Source organism: Trachemys scripta, chromosome 18 (assembly GCF_013100865.1).
Source record: "Trachemys scripta elegans isolate TJP31775 chromosome 18, CAS_Tse_1.0, whole genome shotgun sequence".
Classification (NCBI taxonomy): Eukaryota; Metazoa; Chordata; order Testudines; family Emydidae; genus Trachemys; species Trachemys scripta.
This window is the reverse complement of record NC_048315.1, coordinates 8625516-8650292: the sequence shown is the minus strand read 5'-3', so window position 1 is coordinate 8650292 and position 24777 is coordinate 8625516. Positions and strand designations below refer to the sequence as shown.

The 24777-nt window shown below is 44.6% G+C and overlaps 1 protein-coding gene across 14 annotated transcripts in view; it reads left to right on the top strand.

Moving 5' to 3' along the window:
* MSI2 (musashi RNA binding protein 2) overlaps positions 1-24777 on the top strand; it is a 388856-nt gene that overhangs the window by 196792 nt on the left and 167287 nt on the right. For all 14 annotated transcript variants that reach the window (XM_034752631.1, XM_034752630.1, XM_034752638.1 and 11 more), the window contains one exon: positions 16265-16313. In XM_034752631.1, coding sequence (XP_034608522.1) covers positions 16265-16313 — 49 coding nt within the window. The remainder of the gene's footprint in view (positions 1-16264; positions 16314-24777) is intronic.

The window sequence follows — 24777 nt, the reverse complement described above, 5'->3', positions numbered from 1 at the left end:
GTTGTGCTTTGCACATCTCTTGGTATTCTACCCATCCGGATGAAAACATGCCATTATGTTTTACAGTGAGAGGTTAGTAAGTGTGTAGTGGGACAGACCTCCGTTGCTGAAGGGCCGTAAATAACACCACACACAGCATGCGGGATGAGTGTTAGACTAGTGGCTTCACGGAGATGGAAGAGGTAAAACTGGCCCGGTATCCTGGTCACTAGTTCTTGAGACATACATTACCAGTGGGATTGTGTGGGCTATGGCAGGGTCTCTCAACCTTTCCAGATTACTCTACCCCTTTCAGGAGTCTGATTTGTCTTAAGTACCCCCAAGTTTCACCTCACTTAAAATCTACTTGCTTACAAAATCAGGCATAAAAATACAAAAGTGTCACAGCACACTATTCCTGAAAAAATTCTCATTTTAACCTTATAATTATAAAACAAATATTGTACTTACATTTCAGTGGATAGTGCATAGAGCTGTATAAACAATATATTGTATGAAATTTTAGTTTGTACTGATTTTGCTAGTGCTTTTTATGTAGCCTATTGTAAAACTATATCTAGTTTTAACTATATCTAGGCAAATATCTAGATGAGTTGATGTACCCCCTGGAAGGCCTGTGCGTACCCCCTGGGGGTACCCATACTCCCAGTTGAGAACCACTGGTCTATGGCTCCTCATTCTCCCCCTTTTCCATTTGAGTCACTGGCTGTTGCACTGTAATGCAGGAAATCACTGTTGGAGCCTGGAAGTAACCTTTAGGCTCTTATTACTTGCATCCCTTGTGGAGTGGGACAGTGGCGTAGCCAACTTCTAAGAGGAGGGGGAGCAAACATAAAAAAGGTGCTCCTCCTTTGGCCCCCCCCCTTTGGCTCCTCCTCCGGCTGCATCACCCCTCCCCCCCCATGGCTCCTCCGGCCCTGCCGTGCCACCCCCATGGCCGCCCGCCTCGCTTCTCCGGCTGTGGCTGCCAGCCGCCATGCTGCGCCCCCCGCTCCTCCGGCCGTGCCCGCCGCTCCCCCATGGCTGCCGGCTGCACTGCGGGCGGCCAGCCTGCGCCCCCGCTCGCTCCTCTGGCTGCTTTTGGAAAGGCGCCGCTTATGGAACATGTGCTGAGGGGAAGCGGCTGCTTCCCCTGCACCCCACTAGCTACGCTACTGGAGTGGGATTAGGGTTGCCAACCCTCCAGGAATGAAAGATCCATCTTTAATTTAAAATAATGTCATGTGATGTCTCCTCAAGGAATATGTCGAACCAAAATTGGCAACCCTAAGTGGATAGGATGCAGAAGGCCACACTAGCACTGGCAAACCCCTCTGGTTGTGATCTCCGCTTCAGCTGGAATTAACACAGTTACCCTGCTCCCAAATGTGCAGCAACAGTACCTAATTCCTCGCTCATGTAGAGTGATTTTCGTCAGCAGATCTTGAAGTGCTTGACAAAGGAGGTCAATCCCATTATCCCCATTTTACAGCTAGGGTAAGTGACTGGCTCAAGGTCATGCAGTAGGCCAATGGCAGAGTTGGGAATAAAACCTAGGTCCCAGTCTATTGCTCTATCCATTAGGCCACTCTGCCTCCCCTATTCCTCCCTGTAGCTAGAGGGACCCAAGGGAAGGCCGTCCATGTGCTGTGGGGGATGCTTCTCGGGAGTGGGACCCTGGTGCCAGAACTTGGTTCAAAAGGAGATGAGACTGGGTCCCAGGCTGACTTCATTCAGATCAGAGTCTGTGACAGTGTTTCAATGAACAACACCCTAGAAAGCAAAGCAAACACACATTCGTCTTGGAACATAGAGGGGAGAACAGTTTGTTAGGGCCCCAGTACTTTCTTCATAACTGTTGTTCGCAACTTAAATCCCCTGGCGAAAAGACACCTTAGAAAGATGGAGCCCAGTTACCAAATAGTCCTGGCTTGGCTGGAGAAGGGCAGCCAGCAGTGACTAGGTGAGTGAATGTGCTGTCACCCTTTGCTGGACCAGTTTGTCCTGCACCTTTCTTGTAGTCTGAGTGTGGGGGGGATGGGGAGTCAAGTGACAGTATCTAGAGAGCAGCTGAGTCTGAGATGTATTGCCACCTACCCTTTAAACAGCTACTTAATATATACCAGAGAAACGGTTTTCCTTCTCTTTCCCCCAGCTTCCTCTGGTGCAAACTCCCCCCTGCTCCCCAAGCTGGCTGTGCTACGGCTTATGCCTGTATCTTCTCCTTTTGAGGAATGTTACTGAAGGGTTTATTTAATGCGTTCCATTCTGCTGAATAGAGAACGAGATCTTTATCAACACAAACTGACATTCCTCTGTTTTACTGGGACTAGCCCTGTTTGTTTTTCTTACCTTTCTCTCTCTACTTTCCTTCCCTTCTGCTGGTTATCCAGCTGCACACAGCCATTCACATTGGTTAAGGGGCCGTGTGTGTGGGAAGGGGTAGGGGGAAGGGTACCAGAATCCCTTAGGTTTGCAATTTCTGCACAGAAGCCTAGTCTTCGCTGGGAGAAAAGGTGTCTTTTTACCTGATGTTACCGAACTTGAGGTAAAAGCCTCATGAAGACAAGGCAGTTGTAAGCTTTGTCTTCACAGCTTAAAAAAAAAAGTACCTTTTTTTTTTTATACTGTAGTGAGTAATACACATTAGCTATACTGAGGTAAAACACCTGAGTTTGTTTACCTTGAATAAAACTGAAGTGCCTGGTGCAGTGTTTTTACATCAGGATAGTTCATGTGCATTGGTTACCCTGAAGTGAAAAAATACCCCTTTTTTAGCACTGAAGACAAAGCCGTGGATTTAACACAAGGTAGCAGCAGGTCACGGTAAACCTTAGCCTCCCCCGTAGTGTTTGTACTTACCGACTATTAACATGTTTGTAAGCTACACGCTTCTTTGTTTTCACTAAGATTTTGCCTCATGAGAGTTACCTCATGTTAGTGAACGTGAGGAAAGAGCAAACCTTTTTCTCCTGCTGAAGACACAACCATACAGACTTCTTCCTGCCTGTGGTATTTAATTTGTCTCACTTTGGAAGGCGCCATGCCTTGTGGAGGGCACCACTCATTTTCATGTCTCTCCCAGTGCACTAAGAGTCGAATAACATGTTGAAGTTTGCAGGGGCATTGGGAGTCCAGGACTAGCCGCTGTGCTTGTTGGCAAGCATTAGGGATGCTTGCTGCCATGCCACGGCTGGTAAGTGAGCTCTGAGATTAACGTGATTGAACGACTGTTTTAATTTCCGTCCTGGTGGAGCAAAATTAGTTGCAATGATACGTGTGTGTTGAATAAAATTGTAGTTTTATTAGCTGTAATTGGTAAAGAAGACTTTTTAAAGACTTGACTGCTGGGGGGGAAGAATTACTGGCACTGAAATTTGTTCTTGCACAGTACGGCATTGATTATTATCATAGAGCATAATATGTTGGCCCCTGATTGGTAAGCCAGCATTGTTATACATTGGGAAGCACTCGGTGAGGGTCTTAAATGCATGCCTAACTATAAGTGTAACCCGTAGGGGAATGCGTGTTATTGGACCCACTCTGTGCCCAATCCACAGAGGATATGAATATGCTACCGCCCCAGCTTTTAAAAGCTCATGCTTTTAGCTCTGGAAGGTTCCAGTTCAATCCCTGGTGTGCCACCTAACATGGCGGCAGTCACAGAAATACATGGATAATCTCATCGAAATCAACGGGAGTACTTGCATGCTTAAAGTTAGGCATGTGCTTAAGTCCCTAGTTGAATGAGGGCCCTAGTGCCAAGGTCCCCCAGCCCCATGGGGTGCTTAAACTCTTTTTAACTATCATCTGGCTGGCCATGGTGGGCAGGGACCAAACTTTTCAGTGGCACTCCAGTTGGGAGTGGGTCTGCCCATGCAGATGTCATTGCCGGATTAAAGCCTTGGTTAGACCCAGGTTTGAATACCATGTTCCAGTCTTGATTCCCACCCAAGCTAATACACTGTTATGAAACATAGTTTGTGGTCTGGCATGTCACACTCGCTGGACAAAGCCAGTTAAGAGCAAGGGCTGTTAGCTCTGTGTTTCCAAACTCAGGTTAAAGGCAACCGTAGAGAAGGCCAAAGAGTTAAAGGATTTGCGCGGCTTTGAGGGAATTTCAATAATAAATGAACAGCACTTTAACTGCAGTAGGGGAAGGAAAAAACTCGCTCAGGGAAGTAGTGGGGCATCTTCTATAGAAAAGGGGGAAATGGTTAAAGTATTTGTTTCTTTGTTGAATTCCATTGTAAGCAAACCCTGAGGCTTGATAAGGGGGAATAATTTTTTTCCGACAGTCTGGCATGCTGCATGCATTTGTCTCTGTTAATTTATATGGGGGAAGGTAGTAAATCTGCATGAGCACGTTGCTGGCTCTTAGATTTCACAAGGGTATTTAAAATAATAGTACCTGACAGTTTACTAGCAGCTAAGAGGTTTTTCTGCTTCAGAAAGCAAAATATTGTATGAGTTGTGCAACGTGTATAAATAATTTGAGGAATTAGGCCAAAGTACCCAGTATGCTTTCAGTGAAGAGCTAAAGACTTGATAGAGTTGTAAAGTTTGCAAATGGGGAAATGGGGGAGTCAAAACACAACCCAGATGTGTGTGGTTGAATGTCATCCTTGTTTAATTTCCTTTCTTCCCAAAACTAATCTGAATTGCCAAACGTTAGATTATAGTGCATTATTTCATTTGTCTGGCCTAATTCCTCTTTACCTTGAGCAGATGAAAAACATTGCACTAAATCAGATTGACAGTGCTTGAAACGGAAAAGATCTTAATCCTTCTATGTGTTGATTCAGACATAAACATGAAGAAAAACATATTTGTAAGTTCTCAAGGTGGCTTGAATGTGTGGAGACTCGAGTTTTGAATTGGGACAAATTTCTTGATGGCATGACCTGAAGTGTGGAGGGAATATGCTTGCTGTGTATTCATTAGTTACATCTATAAAGGTATAACATTTCCCAGTGTAGATTTTAATGAATGAATGAGACTAAGAATGTAATGAGAAAGCAGAATTTAAATTTAGAAATCTAGAATGTTTTATATGTTACATCTTTCTACCTCCCCAATTTTCTCTCTCGCACACATATAAGCTATTCATTTCCTACTTTATATGATGCTTTTTCTTTGGATTCTCAGCCTCATTCATTCAGTGAAATCTACACAATAACACTGTAACTGCAATGAAGTTATTTAATATCTGTGTGATTCCTTTTATTTTGAAAGGCTCCACAAGTGCTTTACAAAGCTATGTTCCTGAATTGCTTCACACATACCCTGTTTACCCTCTCTTCCCCCCAAAATGCATCTACTACTGAGATGTAACATGACAATTGCTTAACAGTTATATTGTAAAATAGCAGGTGAAGACTTTAAAAGGTATCTAACTAAAGTTGCATTGATTTATGGTTATGTTCAGTTCCCGTGGAAAGTTACCTTCAAAAGCCCTAAAATTTTTTATCAATTTTCTTTAAAAACAAAAACAAAACAAAAAATTGTGCAGAAAGTGATGATGTAGACCCCACTGCTTGCCAAAGCTCATCATTGGCAAGTGGGTGAGTGGATTTTTCAGTCTCTGTGGCAGCTCCCAGCAGCACAATGGACCATAACACTACACTGGCTCCATACCATGTCAGAAACAAATATGCCGCCTACTGATTCACCAGAACAACTTCTTGCATCATTTTGGGTTTTCATTGGAGGTCGCCCACCCCAGTAACAACCATGGCTAACGCTACTTAGCTTGTGAGAGTTTGGCTGTAGACTTGAATCAGGGCTGAGGATTTTTGGTGGTGGTTCTGTTCTGGTGCATTATTTCATGACTATCTTCTCTATACATATGAGAAAAGATTGCAGTAGAACCTCAAAGTTAAGAACACCAGGGTTACGAACTGACTGGTCAACTACACACCTCATTTGGAACCGCAAGTATGCAGTCAGGCAGCAGCAGAAATGAGGAGGGGGAAAAAACCCTAAATAGAATACTGTGTTAAATGTAAACTACTAAAGGAATAAAGGGAAAGTTTTTTATTTAAAGTGACAAGATAAGGAAATTGTTTGTGTTGGTTTTATTTAAATTAAGTTGGTTAAAAGCAGCATTTTTCTTCTGCATAGTAAAGTTTCAAAGTTGTATTAAGTCAATGTTCAGTTGTAAACTTTTGAAAGAACAACCAAAACGTTTTGTTCAGAGTTATGAACAACCTCCATTCCCAAGGTGTTTGTAACTGAGAGGTTCTACTGTACCTTATTTACAGGCTGTGCATTTCAGCATTCAGTAGCAATAAACTCTCTTCTCCCACTCTTCAAAGCCTGAGAGATATTTTTGCAGTTAGCAGTCCAGCATTTGTTTCATGGGAATGCGAGTAAATGTCCCAGCAGGCCAGTGTTACACTAATCAGTGGATGTTTCTTTCTGAGCTTGGGCAGTTATACATTTATGCACTGCAGTCTTGGCTCTGCTCACGTGGTGCATGGAGATGATGATGCTTTTACCCACTTTGGGATCTCAGGCACTTTGAGATCTATAAATGAAAAGCGCTGTGGACAAGACTGCGGAGCCCACGCTCAACCTTATTTACTTATACAAGTAGACTCATTGGCTTCAGAGGGATTACTGGTGTGAGTAAGTGCTCACATACAAGAGCAAGTTGTTGCTGTTCTTTAATATTATCTACATGAGTATGGATTGCTCTGTGTAAACACTAAGTATTGCTATAATTTCATAGATGTGAATGCCATATAAGTCATGCATGCTTTATACACTGTCGCTTACATAGCTCACCCCTTTCATGTGCCAGGCCATATCGAAGTCACATGATCACACATGAAACATGCATGTCTTTTCTATAAGCCTGACGCAGAGCTACGAGAGACAGGAAGCGTGGAAGCAAATCCGAGTTGTTTCCTTCCCCGGGTTTCGCCAAGGCAACTAGCCGGAGAGGAATTGGATGACAGAGAAAGTCAGAGGTGGATTTTTGAAAGGGAGACGCGTACAGTCACGACTCAAGAAAGCTGCATGCCAGCGGCCCGACAACAGATGACACTTCCATGTGACAGCTGTCAGGGGCGCAGAAAGCAACTGTTTCTTGCCATAAGCGGCTGATGTCAGGCTTGCTCTGTGATTTCCATCTGTGACTTGCTCCCCCTCCATGCATTCACTACTCTGCATTCTCCCACCAACTCTATGAATGTGGAGCTCTCCAGCAATTTCCCTGTTCCACGGTATCCGCTTGCCACACTTGGCTGGTGCCTGCCTCCTTTTCAGTGCTGCAGCTCAATTACGTCCACTCTCATTAGCCCCATTTCAGCAGTGCTTAAGCGTGTGCTTAAGTCATTGCTCCTCATTCTCCCCAGTGAGCTGCTCACGTGCTTGAAGTTAAGGATCCGCTTAAGTATCATGCTGGATGGAGGGTTCTATCCCATGGCGAGCCCTTGGGTGGAAAGGGGGGAGTGCTGGGCATACGGGTGAATATTTATATTTACATTTACGTTTACATTTGTGTCTTGCTGCTTTTTTTCTGGCAATTGATGGGAGAGGAGGAGATGGGGATATTCGGTACATGAGCTCTCAGCCTAAAAAAGCAAGAGGCTGGCGCCAGCTGGGTTTCTCAGCCCACTTATGTTATACAACCTCCTTCAAAAAACACTCCTCTTTGGGGGGGGGGGGGGGGCGGGTTGTTCACCCCTTTACCCTGAGCCCAGTCCTCCTGCTCCCAAACTTCCCTGGTGGCGTAGTGCCTGGCAGTCCCAAACTGCAGAAATCTAAAGAGGTATTGCTGGAGTTTCACGGGCATCATTAAACAGGCCCTGTTTTCCCTACTACAGTCAATAGAGACACTCATGTTGATTTCAGTTGGTTTTAAATCAAGCCCCAAGTAAAGATCGTCGAAATAAAAGCTGCCAAAGATAGGGGGTGAGATTTTCCTGCAGTCTAAATCTGCCCCTAGCGAAGTTACCATTGACTTCAATGGGAGGAGAATTAGGCCAATATTAAGGCTGTGTGAAAATCCCACCGGAGAGAGAGCTATTAAATTGCACCTGGCCCTTGCAGGAGGAAGGAGTCCATCTTCCCATTAGGACATGGTCCATATTAAGTTAGATCTCCTTTGGCTGTTTGGGCCTGCCCCATGGAGAAAAGTGAGAGACGTTACAAACCCTTATGAGGAAGGAAAAATGAAGTTCAGGAAGAATATTGTATGTTCTTCTACTGGGCAGAATCAAATGCATTCAATTCAGAGCCTCCTGAAGTACAATTAATAGCCATTTTATTTAGGTCATCCTCATTTTGTTGCTTTAAATATATGCAGCTGTTAAAGTGGAAAATATCAAGTACATTTATCTCTGTAGATCCTTTTGTGAACGGGTCAGATGTATTTTAAATAACCCTAGGAACTGTTAGGATTATTAAAGCCTTTGGCTCTTCTGGTCTCTTTTCCCCCTTCCTTTTTCCCTTTCCCTTCTTCGAGACAGTGATTAAAGATCATGTATCCCTCCCTTTTCCCAGGGCCGTGGGTGGATTGAAAAGAAACATTAAATAAACTAAAACCTATTACTTAAGCTTTATGTAAGAAACCTATTGTCGTTTTGTTCAGGGGCTGAGCTAGGTGCATGTGGGGGTGTATGAAGGGTGGAAAGATGTCCTTTCAGACTCCTAAGTATCCATTTATTTATTACTAGTATTATCTTTTGAGTCATATGGCACTTCCCCCCCCCCCCCAAAGTGCTGAGACTTTGCGAGCGTTCTGTAATACCCTCTCATTTGCTGCTCTTAATTAGTTTGGATTAATCAGCTCCTTAAGCTGCCACATCGAGCCATGTGGGGATAATTGTTTTTGGTTGTATATGTTACTATTTTTCTTTTAAATAACACTTCAGATTGCTGAGTCCTTTTTCAGAGGACTAGCCTTAAGCACTTCTGCATGAAAATCGAGGGAGGTGACCTGCCTGGAGGTTGTGCGCTCAGAAATGAGCCATCCACGAGATGTGATTGTGTTTGTTCTTTTCCTACTTATTCATTCTTCAAAGAGAACTTAGTGTCATTGAAAGGTGTCCGATAGGCTAGCCCAGGAAAACACTCCTTTCTGTCCCCACAAAGCTGAGGGGACATAAACCCTTAGGATTTGGGCTTCTCCTAGGGTTGCCAACTTTTTGATTGCAGAAAAATGAACGCTGTTGTCCTGCCCTGTCCCTTATCAGATGTCCCATCCCCGCTCACTCCATTCCCCTTCCCTCTGTCACTTGCTCTCCCCGACCCTCTTTCACTCGCTCATTTTCACCGGGCAGGGGGTTCTGGGCTGGGGTCTGCGGGTTTGGAGCATGGGGGGGTGGTCTGGGAGAGAAGTTGGGTGCAGGAGGGGGCTCAGGGCGGAGCAAGGAGTTAGGGTGCAGGAGAGGGTTCCGACCGAGGGTTGGGGTGCGGGAGGGGAGGGGATGAAGGGTGCAGGTTTCAGGCAGCACTTACCTCAGGCAGCTCCCGGAAGTGGCTAGCATGTCCCTTTGGCTCCTAGGAGGAGGAGCCAGGGAGCTCTGTGCACTGCCCTGCCCACAGATGCCGCCCTCACAGCTCCCATTGGCTGTGGTTCCCAGCCAATGGGAGATGCAGAGCCGGTGCTCGGGGCAGCGCCTGTGCCGAGAGCGGCGGCAGCACATGAAGCCCCCCTGGTCGCCCCTACGCTAGGAGCTGGAGGGACATGCTGGCCACTTCCGGAAGCCGTGCAGAGCCGGCCAATGTGGCCTACCAGACTTTTAGCAGACCAGGCAGCTGTGCTGACCAGAGACGTGAGGGTCCCTTTTCAACAGGGCATTCTGGTCGAAAACCGGAAGCCTGGCAACCCTACTTTCTCCTCCCTGATGCATCTCAACCCTGTTTGAAGGAGTGAGAAAGGAGCTTACTTTCCTTGTACATTTATACTTTGACATCCCTATTGCCTTCAAGGAAGAGCACCAGTTGCAGTAGTGGTTTTGTAATACAAACACCTGCCCACAGCAAATCAGACAAATGCGTTTTTCATAACAGCCAATGAGCAGCCATCAGACGGCCCAACTTTCTGGCCTCTTAATAACCTGTTCTATTTTGAACTGTTCTCTTTTTCCTGCCTGGATTCCTATTCGCTCTTCACCAAACTTCTTTATAAAGCTCCATTGTTAAATGCCCAGTTCCTCCAGGCTTTGATTAAGAATCTTTTCTTCAGATTATCCACAGTAAAATGGCTCCCACTTGCTGTATCAGAGCAGAGACAGGAAGAGCAAGGCCTCCTCTCTCCACAGCATTTGAGGTCAGCTGAAATGCCAGGTTAATAGTCCCTAGATTTAAACATGAAGGGGTTGGGGGCAGATAGTTTCAGCTGAGGGACTTTGGAACTTCCTCCACGCTCAGGGTATGTCTACACTACAAAACAAGTTTGTTCTTAACTCAGGTTAGCTAACTCGGGTTAAAATAGCAGAGAAGACACAGCAACTTGGCTTTTAACTTGGGTGAGCAGTTCAAACCCAGGCTGCCCTATAGGCATTAACTCAAGCGGCTAACCTGAGTTAAAAGTCGAGTTGCGGTGTCTTCTCAGGTTTTAACCTGAGTTAGCTAACCTGAGCTAAGAACACACTTTTTATTTTGCAGTGTAGATGTGCTCTGACAGAGTTCAAGCATTGACCATTAGGGCACATGTCAAAGCCCACTTTCTCAGGCTTGCTCTGTGAAGGCAGGTTCTCTGGGGGTGAGAAGTGTTTTACTTCGCACTAAAAGCCTTGTAAAACTCTGAACACTTGTGCAATTTCAGTTGTGTAGCTGAGTATTTTTTCTCTGGTACCCAAAGAGCCTCTTTATGTGATAGCCACCTCACCTAACACAGGATTGAACTGGAAAGCATCATCAAATCATTAGTCTCTACAACTTGAGCTAAAAATCCATGCTCTGTAGTTGAGGGTTATGTAATATACTTGTGCTCTAATAAATTTGTTAGTCTCTAAGGTGCCACAAGTACTCCTGTTCTTTTTGCGGATACAGACTAACACGGCTGCTACTCTGAAACCGATCAGTGGATTACACTAGGCGTTTTACAATACAGGTAGAAAAGCAAGTGCTTTAGCTAATTATATTACAGTACTATAACATTACCCCTCTATAGCGCTTTTTTCTGATGATCTCCGAACAATGAACAAACATTGTCAGCCTCACACAAAGCCCTGCACAGTAGGTCAGTAGTTTATCTTTGGTAAGTCACTGCACCTCCCTGCCTCATTTATCCATCTGTAAAGTGGGGATAATTATTCTTTTTCACCTCTGTAAAGCACGGTGAGGTCAACAGATGAAACCGATTATGATTGGTGACTTGCTCAGGGTCACACAGCAAGCCCGTATCACAGCTAAGAATAGAAGACAGGAGTCCTGTCTTCCAGTCTCATCTCTCACCACTAGACAAACTTCCATACGTTTAAGATAAGTTAGTGGTTGCGTGTTTTTAACCAAGATCTGGAAGATTTGCTGCATCTGGCTACCCCTAATATAGTCGAACAGGAGAAATCCCAGGGTGAACCAAAGGGTTAACTCATGGATCTTTATTGGGCATAGCAACCAAACCTACTTAAGTTTCATTTGTGCAGATCTTTTATCCTCCTCCCCTCCCGAAATAGAGAGAGAACAATATGCTTACTACTGGGTTTACTACCGGTTACCTTTACTGTGTCCCTTATTTCTCCTTGATGAAGACTTAAACAAGCCACTTGTGTTTGATTCACAGAGAACCGTGAGAAACAAGCTGTGTATGTGAAGCAGTGTGGGGTTTTTTCATTCTATTCAGCCCTTTGTATATTCAGATACTTCTAGTTTCAGTTCTTGCTGTTCTGCCAGATTTCCATAGCATTGATAGGTTTTCTGAATTAATAAGTTTCTTCCCTCCCTTTCCCTTTCCTTCCCCCTCTTCCCTTTTACTTTTGCAACTGGTGAAAAGTTTTTCTAAGCGCGCAGCCTTATCCATATTGATTTTTCTCTCTCCCCTGTCTAAGTGGCTCTTAGATGTTTTATTTTGTAAAGCGTTAATAGAATTTTTCTTTCGCCATTGCACTTTATCTATTCAGGAGTCATTGAGAAGTCCTATTGTGTCACCGGACTATGGAGGAAAAAGGCTATTCTTCTGTTACAATGGCTGCCCTAAAAATAATGCGGGGTGGGGTTAACTCAGAAAGGGCAGAGAGGAGATAAAATGTTTTGACCTTAGGAAACAGAAAAGATAACCAATTAGGCATTGCTGGAAGTGCACCAGCTGGCTTAAAAACACCCTGCTGCTTTCTAAGGGTATATTTTAACCAGAAGTTGGTCAAAATCAGAAACTCAGCTCCAACAGAACTGATTCAGCCCTTTGAATTCTGTGGGGTTTCAGAGTTGAACCCCTGGATCTGTAACTCTCTCTTTTGTGGTTTTGCTTCTGAGCCAAAACTTTTACAGTCCTATTCCCAGTGTGGACAAAGCACAAAGCTCACGAATATGGTTTAGCTCACATGGTTTCCACCCGAAGTGGCAGAAATCTCCCCCAGCCCAGGAAGTCTGTGTTACCATTATTTATTTGCCCACTAAAGACCCTGACCAAGCCCGGGATCTCGTTGTACTAGGTGCTGTGTGAACACATAGCAAGAGCTTTGGACCAGATCTGTAAAGGTAATTAGGTGCCTAACTCCCACCGAAGTCACTCTAAGGGCGAGAGGGAACACATCGTCAATTTCCATTTGACAAATGGGGAACCGAAGCACAGAGTTGAAGTGTCTCTCCCCAGCACACACAGCAACTCCACCGCTGAACCAGGAACTACATTTGCATCTCCCCAGAGCCAGTCCAGTTCCAAGACCATCCCTCCTCTCTCATCAGGATTTGGGCGGTGCTTGGAGGAGTGAGATGATGGCCCAATAGGCTGAAGCCTGTGTTGTCACTCCTGCCATCCACAGTTGAGGAAGGAAAGGGTTGTTGAAAACTGCAGCTCAGGTTTTAGCCTATTGAAGTCCTGCCTGATAAGACTCTTAGCCCTGGGTTACACTGCAAACTTATGTGGGTATAACAACGTCATTTGGGTGTGGAAAATCCAACCCCGTGAGCGATGCAGTTACGCTGCCGAACTCACAGTGTAGACAGCGTTGTGTTGATAGGAGGGCTTCTCCCATCAGCATAACTACCACCTCTCAGGGACCTGGCATACCTACGCTGACGAGCTCTCCCGCTAGCATAGCCAACGTCTTCACTGAGCGCTGCAGTGGCACAGCTGTAGCTCTGTACGCATAGGCCAGGCCTCAGTCGCACAGCACAAGGGAAGTCAGGATCGGAGCAGAGTGAAATTTTTTATGGACAACTTTTTTTCAGAGAAAAATGCAGATTCAGCAACACCAAAACGTTTCACTAATTCATGTCAGTTTCAATGAACTATTTTGGTTTATTTAAAAAAAAACAAAACACTAAAAAACTGAAACGTTTTGATTTTTTTTCAGATCAAAAGAACGTTTTGTTTTAAGATGTCCTCTAATTAAAAAATAAAACATTAAAACATACTTGAAATCCAATCTAAGTATTTCATGCAGTCGGAAATGATTTTTTTTTACGTTTTAGTTTGACCCTAAACAATTTTTTTTCTTTTCAACCAAAAAGGAATCTGTAATTTGCAAAGATCTGTAATTTGTGGGTAGTCCAGATCTTGTCCCTTGTGGTATTTTTAGTGGAGATGGGAAGAAATAAGTAAAGGGCCAATGCATTTTTTTCCCTTCTGTAGTTCACCTCTAAAGAAGGATGTGTATTTCCAATGCCCCAGTAAACTGTTGTTCAGTAAAGAGGGAGGAGTTTGGGGAATTAACAGTGCACAGAGACCAGCACTGTGCTAATCAGCTTAGTGCTGTCATCTGGGGTATGGATGAGGTGTAGTAGGATCAACATCACCCGGGTGCATTACTTTCCCTTTGGACACAGAGTTGTTCCCCTTGTTGATGAGCAATGTGGAGCGATGCCCTTTGAGCACCTGTTTGTTCAGCCCTTGTTTCCTAGCTACCAAAGCAGCTTTTTAAAACAACACAAACTTTAGCCTCTGTGTTGGTCGAGCTGCTACAGCAGGCTAAAGAATCATGCTCTGTTTGCCTGGGTCACAGGCTCCCTGTGGCCAGAGAAACTCACCCTGTGCTTCAGATGTCCACGGCCGTTCAAATCCCTGTACAAGGCACTACTTTTGTAATGACTCCCCTGGTCGAGGATTGCAGCTTCTGTCCTGGGTACAGTTGTGAGAACCGTTTCACGCTGTACGTTCTGATTGTGTTGCATCTGGGTCAGAAGACAACAGTGGTAGTAGGACTGGGCCTCTTGTTATGTTTGTATTTAGAGTGCAGATGAGCCCTGGGAGCCCTCTCCAGGCTGGGGTTGGGATTTTGGACAAAGATTTTGTGGTGAGAAGTGTCCTAAAGCTGTACTGTGTAGGCTGACGAGCGTGGGGACAAAGGAGTGTTCAGCGCAGTTTTCCTCCGGTGATGCACAAGGTGGTTATGGGTGAAGAAAAGAGAACGCACGTTGTTCAGAGAAACTGGGCTAGCTGCTAAACATGATTCTGATCCCTGTGTGCTTGAGGCCTTTGAGAATTTTAACAACCACTGATCAACCCGTAATTCCAGGGCACAGATGAGTGCTAGGGGAATTGTCCTTATTTACTCTCTAACACTGACACCTGTGTGGTGGTTTTTTTTGTTTGTTTTTTGTTTTGTTTTGTTTTTGTTTTGTGGTGGTCTTTTATGGGGCAAGGAAGGGGAGTGGGGCGACAGGACAATATACTTAATTTAGTTCGGATTCTCATTGTGCCAGTGGTTTAGGTCCCATGCATGCTGCGGATGAAGGATTAATCAGAATGAAGGAAGCATGTTACATCCTTTCAGATCAGGCTGTTTCCAACACATTTGTGCAAACTAATGTGAATGGGACTCAGCAGTGTTAGCTGAAATAGGGTTAAAGGAAGTCTAAGCACAGTTTGAGGTTTTATTGCTTTGCAGTTTCTACTGGATGGTAGAAGCTGCCTCCAGTGCTGTAATAGGGACAGATCCACCCTGTGTTTTTAATCACTCTCTGAAATTATCCTACTGCCCTGCAAAGTCTAAGGCTGTAACGCCGTGCATGCATAAAGCCTGCAAATGGAGCTATCGTTGGGGACTGTCCTCTAACTGCATCACCTGCATGGTAATTTTTACAGGGTGGGTGCCATTGCAGAGTGACTCTCCAAAGAAATCAGTTTTTCTAAAATGAGTGGGTAAATATGTCATTAAATTTGTTTTGGTGGGGGGGGAATCCTGGGTAGAATTCAATAGGGATGAACCCAACTGTCGAAATTATTGTAAAAAAATTAGAGTTGAATAAAGAATGAGATCCATTCTGTGGCTTGGAGTTTGTTTGTTTTTCACCATCACCTCTTCTAAAGCAGAGAGATCATTCTTTATTAAATCATAGTTAAAATGGTCTATTCAAAGATTATAATTTTCTGTTAAATTCTGTAGGACTTTGCCATAAGAATGCAGCAGCACCCTGCTGAAGTTCTGGAGTCTCTGAACAGTTTAAAATACAATATACTTAAAAAGAAATCCCCGCACACTCTCAGTCACAAATAAGCGTAAAATGTAGGTGTGGCTGTACAGATTAAATGTAGGTGGAATAAATCATGCAAAGGGTGATGAAACTTGAAAGTGATTTTCGTTGCACTTTAATACATTTCATCAGGCAGCCCTCTCTTCTGAAGTGGAAATGCCAAACCTGATGCAAATTAAACCTCTGTCCCCCTCCCGTCCTCCTGTTGCTTTTCAAAAGGCCTCTTGAAAACCTCTGAATACCTTTTTGGCTGACCAGATTTTGCCCCTCACATACTTTATGAAATCTTCTAATTCCCATCCAGCACATGGATAGCCGCTGGAGAAGTCATAGGCTTGATTTGCATCAGTGACTCCAGGGCCCCTCCTTATCTCTCTCCAGCTGCCTCAGCAGAAGAACGGAGGGGAAAAAAGCGACTTGGATGTTTGTGCTTTTTAGGGCAATAAAACTTTAAAAGTGCGTTTTTCCCTCTAGGATCAAATGCCAGCTAGGCTTTGTGTTGACGGTGGCAGGTTGCCAAAAGAAAGAGCTGACTCCAGGCAAAGGAAATGAGAGATGATGAATCCCTGTGGCCTGCCATACCTGAATTTACCCTGCCACTACCCCAGCCTTGCCGCCCCAGTTCTTGACTTATTTGTACGTCTTCATTAATCTTGTAGCAAAGGTACTAAAACACGCCTCTTCTGTCTTGCAGGTAGAGGATGCCATGCTTATGTTTGACAAGACTACCAACAGGCATAGAGGTAAGAGAGAGCATCTGAGTGCAGATGCCACATTTTTATAATTGGCAAATGCAAAAACTCTGTGTGGTGAATGTAACACTGCAGGTCTGGCTGGCCCAGTGGCCCCAATAGCAGCGTTCAGTGCTGCCATGCCAGGAGCCGGGGATCTGAGCCACCTCCCCATGTGTCATGATCATGGCGGAGGAGGGCGTGCTTGGGCCTCGGTTTTTGTGTGTGTCTGGGGGGAGCTTGGATTTATCAACAGTGACAGCTCTTCTGGCCACTTTCTAGAGTCCTGTTTTCGTGGCCCAAAGAAAGTCCTATTCAGCTTGACTTTGGTGGAAGGATGATGGCTGGGATATGTGGCCTTGTGTGGAGATAAAAGTGTGGCAGAGTGGGGGGATCATTAGGCATCTGATGCTGAGGTGGAAAGGGACAGAGTAACATTTAGAGCTGGAAGAAATTTTCAGAGTTTTTTCCCTGGTCACCCGTCTTCTGGCCCGACGAAGATGTATGGCAAGTGAGTCCAGCCTTCAGTACTAAGGGGATAAGCACTCACTCAGACCTCTCCATGTTTTGTACACATGACATACTCTGATGCCCCATAACAGATATCTGCCTGTTTACACTTGAGGATAAGCAAGAACCTTAACTTGCAATTTCCTTACTTCAGTGTAGCTTAGACCAGATTGGGCCCAATTGCCAACTGGCTTCCACCCACTTGCTAAATGTGCACACACACACAGGGCACATGCACACTTGAATGCATGTGCAAGTCTTGTACTAGCAGCTAGAAGCAAGCCTGGATGTGCAAATTGATGATGCCAATGTTACAGGTTCATTTTTTTCTTAGAAGTAAGACACCTGCCACCCTTTAGCCCATTGTGATCTTTTCACGGCCTCTTCCCCCTCCCATCCCCCCATGCTGCTGCTCGGAGACTGTGTTCCAAAATGCTCCCTCTCCTTTGTAGTCCCCAGTTACAGCTTGGGACCTGGAGGCTGGATGTATTTACAGTACAGGACACTGACCACGTGCACAGCAAAGCATCAGTGTGGCACTTAGATCCTCTTTGATTCTTCCTTCTAGGATCCTCTTGTACCTTGTCTCCCTCCATCTCCCATCTTCTCTGCTTAACCGTTTCGCCTCTCTTCTGCCTCTCAGTCTGCATTTCCTCTGAGTCCCTCTCTGGTCCTTGCCCTGCTAGTCTAACACCAAGGAGCCCATTTTCAAGGCAGAACGAGAACAGTCTTTGGGCTTATCTTATCTCCTCCTTGTACTGGCCACTTTGGGGGGAAGCTGCTACCAAGTGTTTGCAAAATGCTTCCTAACTAACTTCCACGGGCTAGTGGGCCATTTTTCAGCATAGCTACCTTCCCTCTGAGGATGGGAAGGGAAAAGTGTTCTCACTTGCTGTCAGTTTTGAAGAGTGTGCTTTCATTTCCATTTATTCTTCCTGCTGCCTAGGTTGGGTTTATGATCTCTGTTTGACACATGACTGCTGAAGTAGTTAGAAACAGATGGGAGGGGAGATGTAGGAGCCTTTCCAAAATCAGTCCCTAGATGGTGCCTTCAAAACACAGACATGCACTTGGATTGGGTAACAAATGGTGGGCACCAGTCTGCATGTGGACTTGATTATTTATTTTATTATTCTAGTGTTGTAATGGATGTGGTGTTTTATGCTAGTCTTGTAATGCCCGATAAAAGGTGGAATCCTTGCTTTAAGGGATTTGCCACCGTGCGCAGACGAGGCTGCGTGATGAATGGAATAAATGGGCTTGCAGGAGAAGGGAGGATACTTGGGATATGTTGGCTGTCCCTCGAGCGTGGAGTGAGAAGTGAGCAAAGGAGGACGTGGGAGCTGTGTGGAGTGAAGCGTGATTGGGAGATTAGGGAGTAGGAAGAGTGGAGGCAGGGAGATAACAATTGCTCTGGAATGCAAACATGGCCCTGTGTGGTTAGATCCTGTAATTTAGGATGGGATTTTCCATGCCACCAGCATCACCCTAACTCAGCTGCTTCCCAAGTCAGTAGGAGTTTAGGTCAGTGCTGAGTGCTTTAGAAAATCTCACCCCATAGTTTCCTCCTTTCATTTGCACCTTTGACCCGAGTTCTCTGCTTTGCTGGCAGGAGTCTGGAATTTATAAAGCAAAACGCCAGCCAGTGGTTTGAGGTAAGAATGTATGATGCGTTGGGGTGCACGGGAAACAAGGGCTCTGGGAACCCCAGTGTATCACTTTGAGCCAAGTGGGCTGTAGTCCACGAAAGCTTATGCTCTAATAAATTTGTTAGTCTCTAAGGTGCCACAAGTACTCCTGTTCTTCTTTTTGCGGATACAGACTAACACGGCTGTTACTCTGAAATTTGAGCCAAGTGTCCTTAAAGCAAGTAATAAGGATGCATTCCACAGATCTTTAAGGAGCCATTTGGTCTAATTATCCTTAATGAAGGAGTGGAGCGAATGCACCCCCAATTATGAGGGACGTGGGTGTCAGTGCTAAATAAATATAATTCCCCCACCCCCATCTCCCCTCCTAAAACTGCATGTTTCATGTCTCACTGGATCAGGTTAAGCTGTTTTCAGTCTGAAGGACTGAGAGCTCTGGAAAACATCCTGGGAAGATGTTGGCGGGGGAAGCAGTGAGCAGTGGTGATGGTGGTTGTACTATTTGTTTGTACTGGAGTAGTACCTAGGAGCTCTAGTCCTGGATCCCCATTGTTAGGTGCTGCATAAACCCAGAACAAAAAGATGGTCTGTGCTCGAAAGAGCTTCTGATCTAGTCTCAGTGTAAGACAAGAGCCAAAAAGTGGATACATGCAGATGGTGGGGAGGATGTTTTGTGGCTGGTTTGGATTAATTGGTGTGCTGCTTGCAGGCAGCATAATGGTGCCATGTAAAATAGAAATAATGAAGGCACTTGAGTGGGTGTCAAGCACTGGCCTTTGCTGTTTGTTTAAAGGATTAATTAATGCCCTGGAGATAGATAACACCTTTCCTTGCCTGCATCTTGAGCAAAGTGCAAGTAGAACCAGTTCCCTCCAATCACACCTGCATCTATCCATTGGTTAGCCTTGAGTTTCTGGTGTTGCCTTCCAGCAAAGATCGCTCAATGTAACAAATGGGATTGAATATCGACTTGTGCCCACCAGGAGGGGAAGACAAGTTTGTGGAGCTGGAATCACAGCTGTGGTCTTTGTATCTCCTCCCTCCCCCCCAGGCTGAAATTGTCAATTGACCATTATTATTGATTTATTTATATTACAGTAATGCCTGGAGCCCCCAACTGAGACCGGGGCCACCTGGTGCTATATAAACACGTAGTGAGAGACAATCTCTGCCCTGAACAGCTTACAGTCTAAATAAACAAGACAAACAGGGTGGGAGAAAAGGAGTACAGTTTATTCCCACATTGCAGATGGGGAACTGGTACACAGAAGTACTGAAGTGTCTCACCCAAGAAGTCTGTGATAGAGCTAGGAACTGAATTCAGATCATTGAATTTCCTGTTCAGTGTCTTAACCACAAAACTGCCCTTCCATCCATTGATGTTAAATCTCTATTCACAGCTTTCAGGGGGGATTAAGGCAGGATCTCTGAGATCAGGGCCCTGTGGAGCAGGGAGGGGCAGTCAGTGCAGTGAAAGTATTCAACAGCAGCAAATTACACAGCTATCTGCTTCCCTTGAGAGGAGGCTCAAGGACCAAGGGCTGGTCTACACACGGTTTTTACACTATTTTAACTTTTAAATCAGTTTTAGAAACCAAATCAGTGGAATTCCTGAGCAGGGGTCACAATTAAGTGTTTATATCAGGCCTGATCTACACTTAAAACTAGGTTGACATAGCTACAGCACTCAGGGCTGTGAAAAACCCACATCTCTGAGCAACATACCTACGCTGACCGAACTCCGGAACAGCTGCAGCGAGGTCAACTGGAGAATGCGTCCATTGACCTGGCTACCGTCACTTGGGAATGGGGATTTTCTACAGCGATGGGCAAACCACTTGTGATGGGTTGGATCACAGAAACCCCCTTGGGAGCTGCCACCCGATGGGCAAAGACTACCCCTGCTTCTGTTTTCCCTGCCAGCTCAGGACTCCAGCACCCTGTCTTGCTGAGCCAGACACTCCCGTCTGGCTCCAGACACAGACCCAGGGTCTGAATCACTTGTCCCAAAGCTGCAAGTTTACCTGAAAACAGCTCACAGTAGTGTGCTTGTCTTTAGCACTCAGATGCCCAACTCCCAATGGGGTCTAAACCCAGATAAATCTGTTTTACCCTGCATAAAGCTTATGCAGGGCAAACTCATAAATTGTTCGCCCTCTATAACACTGATAGAGAGAGATGCACAGTTGTTTGCTCCCTCAGGTATTAATACATACTCTGAGTAAAATACTAAATAAAAAGTGATTTTATTAAATACAGGCAGTAGGATTTAAGTGGTTCAAAGTAGTAACAGACAGAACAAAGTAAGTCACCAAGCAAAATAAAATAAAATGCGCAAATCTATGTCTAATCAAGCTAAATACAGATAATCTCACCCTCAGAGATGCTTCAGTAAGTTTTTCTCAGACTGGACAACTTCCAGGCCTGGGCACAATTCTTTCCTCTGGTACAGCTCTTGTGCCAGCTCAGGTGATAGCTAGGGGATTCTTCATGATGGCTCCTTGCCCCTTCTCTGTTCTCTTCCACCCCTTTATATATCTTTTGCATAAGGTGGGAACCCTTTGTCCCTCTGGGTTTCCACCCCCCCCTCACTGGAAAAGCACCAGGTTAAAGATGGATTCCAGTTCAGGTGACATGATCACATGTCACTGCAAGACTTCATTGCCCACTTGCCAGCACACACACATACAGGAAGACTAACAGGTAAACACAACCATCTTCAGACAATGGTCCTGGTTAATGAGAGTCATCAAGATTCCAAACCATCATTAATGGCCCACACATAATTACAATAGGCTCTCAGAGTTACATTTTATATTTCTAGTTTTAAATACAAGAGTGGTACATTTATACAAATCAGATGATCATACTCAGTAGATTATAAGCTTTGTAATGATACCTTACAAGAGACTTTTTGCACGAAGCATATCCCAGTTACGTTATATTCACTTATTACCATATTTTCTCTAAAACTATCCCAGTTATGTTATATTGACTTATCAAGTTTTTATAAAACCATATAGACTGCACAACGTCACACCACTTCCGTTGCTGTAGTTTGTGTACACGCTATGGGATAACGGTGGCCTAGCTATGCTGCTGTAGCAGCTGCAGTGTAGACATGGCCCCAGTTTAGATCGTGTGGATTGCAAGCTAAACTATTATAAGTGTGTCTGTATCAGGGACTCCCGCTGACTTGACTCAATCCATTTTCATTAAATTGGTGCAAAAAACGATGAGAAGAGACAGAACCCCTTAGAAGAAGACCAAACAGAGCTATTTGGGAAGAGGAAACCAGTCAAAATCTTTTTTTTATCCCTCTTTCCACCCCCCCCCCCCCCAATTTAAAATTTCAACGTTCAACAACATTTTATGCAGCCCATAGTTGATCAAAGAAACAAGGGGGGAAATGCTCTTTGTTGTCCTTTTTTAGTTTAAAGTTAGCCGTTCAGAAATTTTGTCAAATTTGAAATTTCAAATATTTCAACCAGGCCCAGGCAAGTGTCTCTATAAAGGGAGAAGCGGACTGGGAGGGAATTGATCCTGGGCTAGTCTGGAAAAAGGAGAGTGTCTAGGCCTGTCCTGAATTGCGAGTGGGATGGACAGGCTGAAATTTTGGTGCTTCCTGCAACCCATGTATTCTTAATCCATCCACAGTCTCTTTAAAAGTACAAATCATGGCTAAGGGTGAGCTGCCTCAAAGACCTGTTCATTTCCTTATCTCTGTGTACAGGAGAAACAGTTTAGCAGAAACTCTAGGTAGGTAGGCAGCCAGCACTTGGCTATCTGACCATGAGTATCTCAACTATACAGCCACTTATCTTGGGTGCAGCCCATCCATTCCCTTCCAGCCTTATATTCTGTACAGATTGCCTGGAACGTATGCTAAATGTAATCCTGTAAAGTCTTGAGATGTAGGAATTAAAAGCCAGAGTTCTTGCTTTATTCATTTCCTTTAGACTTGAAATTAGGTCTTAAATTTGGCACGTGTCTTTAATGGCAGCATAATTTGGTTTTTCTTTGAAGCAGCGTGATCTGTGGGACTGAGCACCAAAAACTGTTGAATTCTAATCTTAGCTGACTCTCACAACCATTCTGACTCGCTTTTCTCACCTGTAAAAGGTGATAACTGTACTTCTTTAAAGATACCACCATTATAGGACTCTCGGAGGTTTCAAGCGTGCTAGAGTTTTAAAACCCAAGAGTGAGAATTCTGTGTTGATGGTATCTGAGGAAGCAGAATCACTAGGTAATTTGCCCTTACCTACATACAGGAGTGATGAAGATTCAGTGCTCTGAAAGTTGACTCAGGATTACTTTCAATCAGAATTTCCAGTAGTATTAAATAGTAAGTGTCTGTCTCTCAGTATATGGCTCCCTCTGCACGATATAGATGTTACACTACAAACATCTCTCCGCTTTAACATGTTATGGGGGAAAATAAAAACCTGACATGGCTCATGATTTCTTCCCCCAAGTGGAAACAGATCTTAACAGCTTATGTAATTTGTCTTTCAGACTCCAGCCACTTAAGTGTTCCTGTGTTTACTCTTTGTGCGGGCTTGCTTGACTGATACAGTTATTGTCTGAGCCACAAAAGTGTCAGCTTCTTGGAGTAATGTATATAGCTCATTTGTTTAGGGAGACTGCCAAGACGTTTAGAGTATTCTGAGTAAAGTCAAGAAGTGCTACAAGCCCTGGAAATTAGTGTGGGGATAGCGGCCAAACCCGATTTCCTAGAACACTAGGACCGCTGGCTTGAGCATGTTGCCTTATCCTCTGTCTCTATGGCAGAATCAGGAGACTTGAGCTCATGACACACTCCTTCTAAATTATTCATTGTGTGTGTCAGTTTGCTTCAGTAGAGAGCCTAGTGACTGCTGGTTGCTAGAGTACAAAACCTTGCAGATAGTCTTTTTCCCCCTCACCACTATCTCTTCCATAAAATACTTCTATTTAAAATGGCAGTACCCAACAACTGAGCAAAAACAAAAAAACTTGAAGGGCTGAGATTTTCAAAGCCACCAAAGAAATTTGAACAGCCAAATCCCATTAGAAATCAATGGAAACTCTTTGTCCAAGCCCTTTACCTAATTTTGGAAGTCCAGCCCCAAATGGTTTCCTTTATTTTGAGGATATTTCCAACCTCTTCTTTTCAGCCATCCTGAAAACAGACATGACGTACCCTTCCCCGGTCAAGATCTTCAGTTGCTTATGGTGTTTAAGAGCAATGTTACGTGGGGCTTGTCTTTGGCACAAGGAAGGCTACGTTTCCTCTCTGACCTGGTCCAGTGGGATGACAAATGTAAGGAGCACCAAGGGGCTAATTCCTCAGCAAGGCAGAGATTTAGCCAGACTGAACGTGCTCCAGCGATTTTTTTCTACCCACCACTCTCCACGTTCTTTGCTTAAACTCTACAGACTAAGAAGTGGCTTATGCAACACACGGCAGGTGGCCCAAGGAGTTGTATTCCAAAATTAATATGGATTCAGTACTTTTTTCTTTCTTGAGGCATTTGCAGCTTCAATTTGCAGGCTCCTACTCTGGGATTTTTATTGTCTACCTACTCTGTCTGAGAATTACATTTAGTAATTCATGAAAGTTACTTCCTCTTCTACCTCAGAGGCTGTAGTCTTTGCCCTTTCCTGGCATGTATAGGTCGGGAGCACAGTAGGTAGAATCCTGAGATCCAAGGGAATGCATCATCTTGCAGCATAACCAGACTGCACAACTATAATGTGTTGGGTGAAGTCTGTAGGATTTTGTTGCCCTCTAATGGCTGACCCAGAAAGAAGATAAAAGCTATACTCTCTAGGCAGCTGATGGAGATGCTCTGTTAGTTCAAATGGCAGAGGCTTTTGTTTTGAACCCAAAAGTCCTGGGTTCTAATCCCCTCTAGGACCAGGGGTCTGATTCTGCACACACATCCCGTGTATATCTACCCTTGCTCTTGCCTGCTGACTCCAATGGCAGTCTCTTCACAGGATTATCTGCTGCCCAAACCCAAGAATTAACTCTACCTGGTAGGGTAGTACTGTTCTGCTGGGTGCCACTGTGGGGATGGGGGGAGGCTGCAGTGTAGCGTTAAAAAAAAATCAAACCGTGATGAGTTCGTCTTCCCTTGTGTCCTGCAGTCAAGATTCTCCTTGTGCCTTTCCATTCTGATCTCAAGGTGATCCTTGATGCGTCTCCTGTGTGTGGCACTGTGCTGCCGTAAGCACTTTCCAAACCACTCGGGCGCTGGGAAACATTTATGTTTGTGCTTTAACAGCTCCAATTCAGCTATTTTTATATACACTTCAGGGGAAGATGGAAT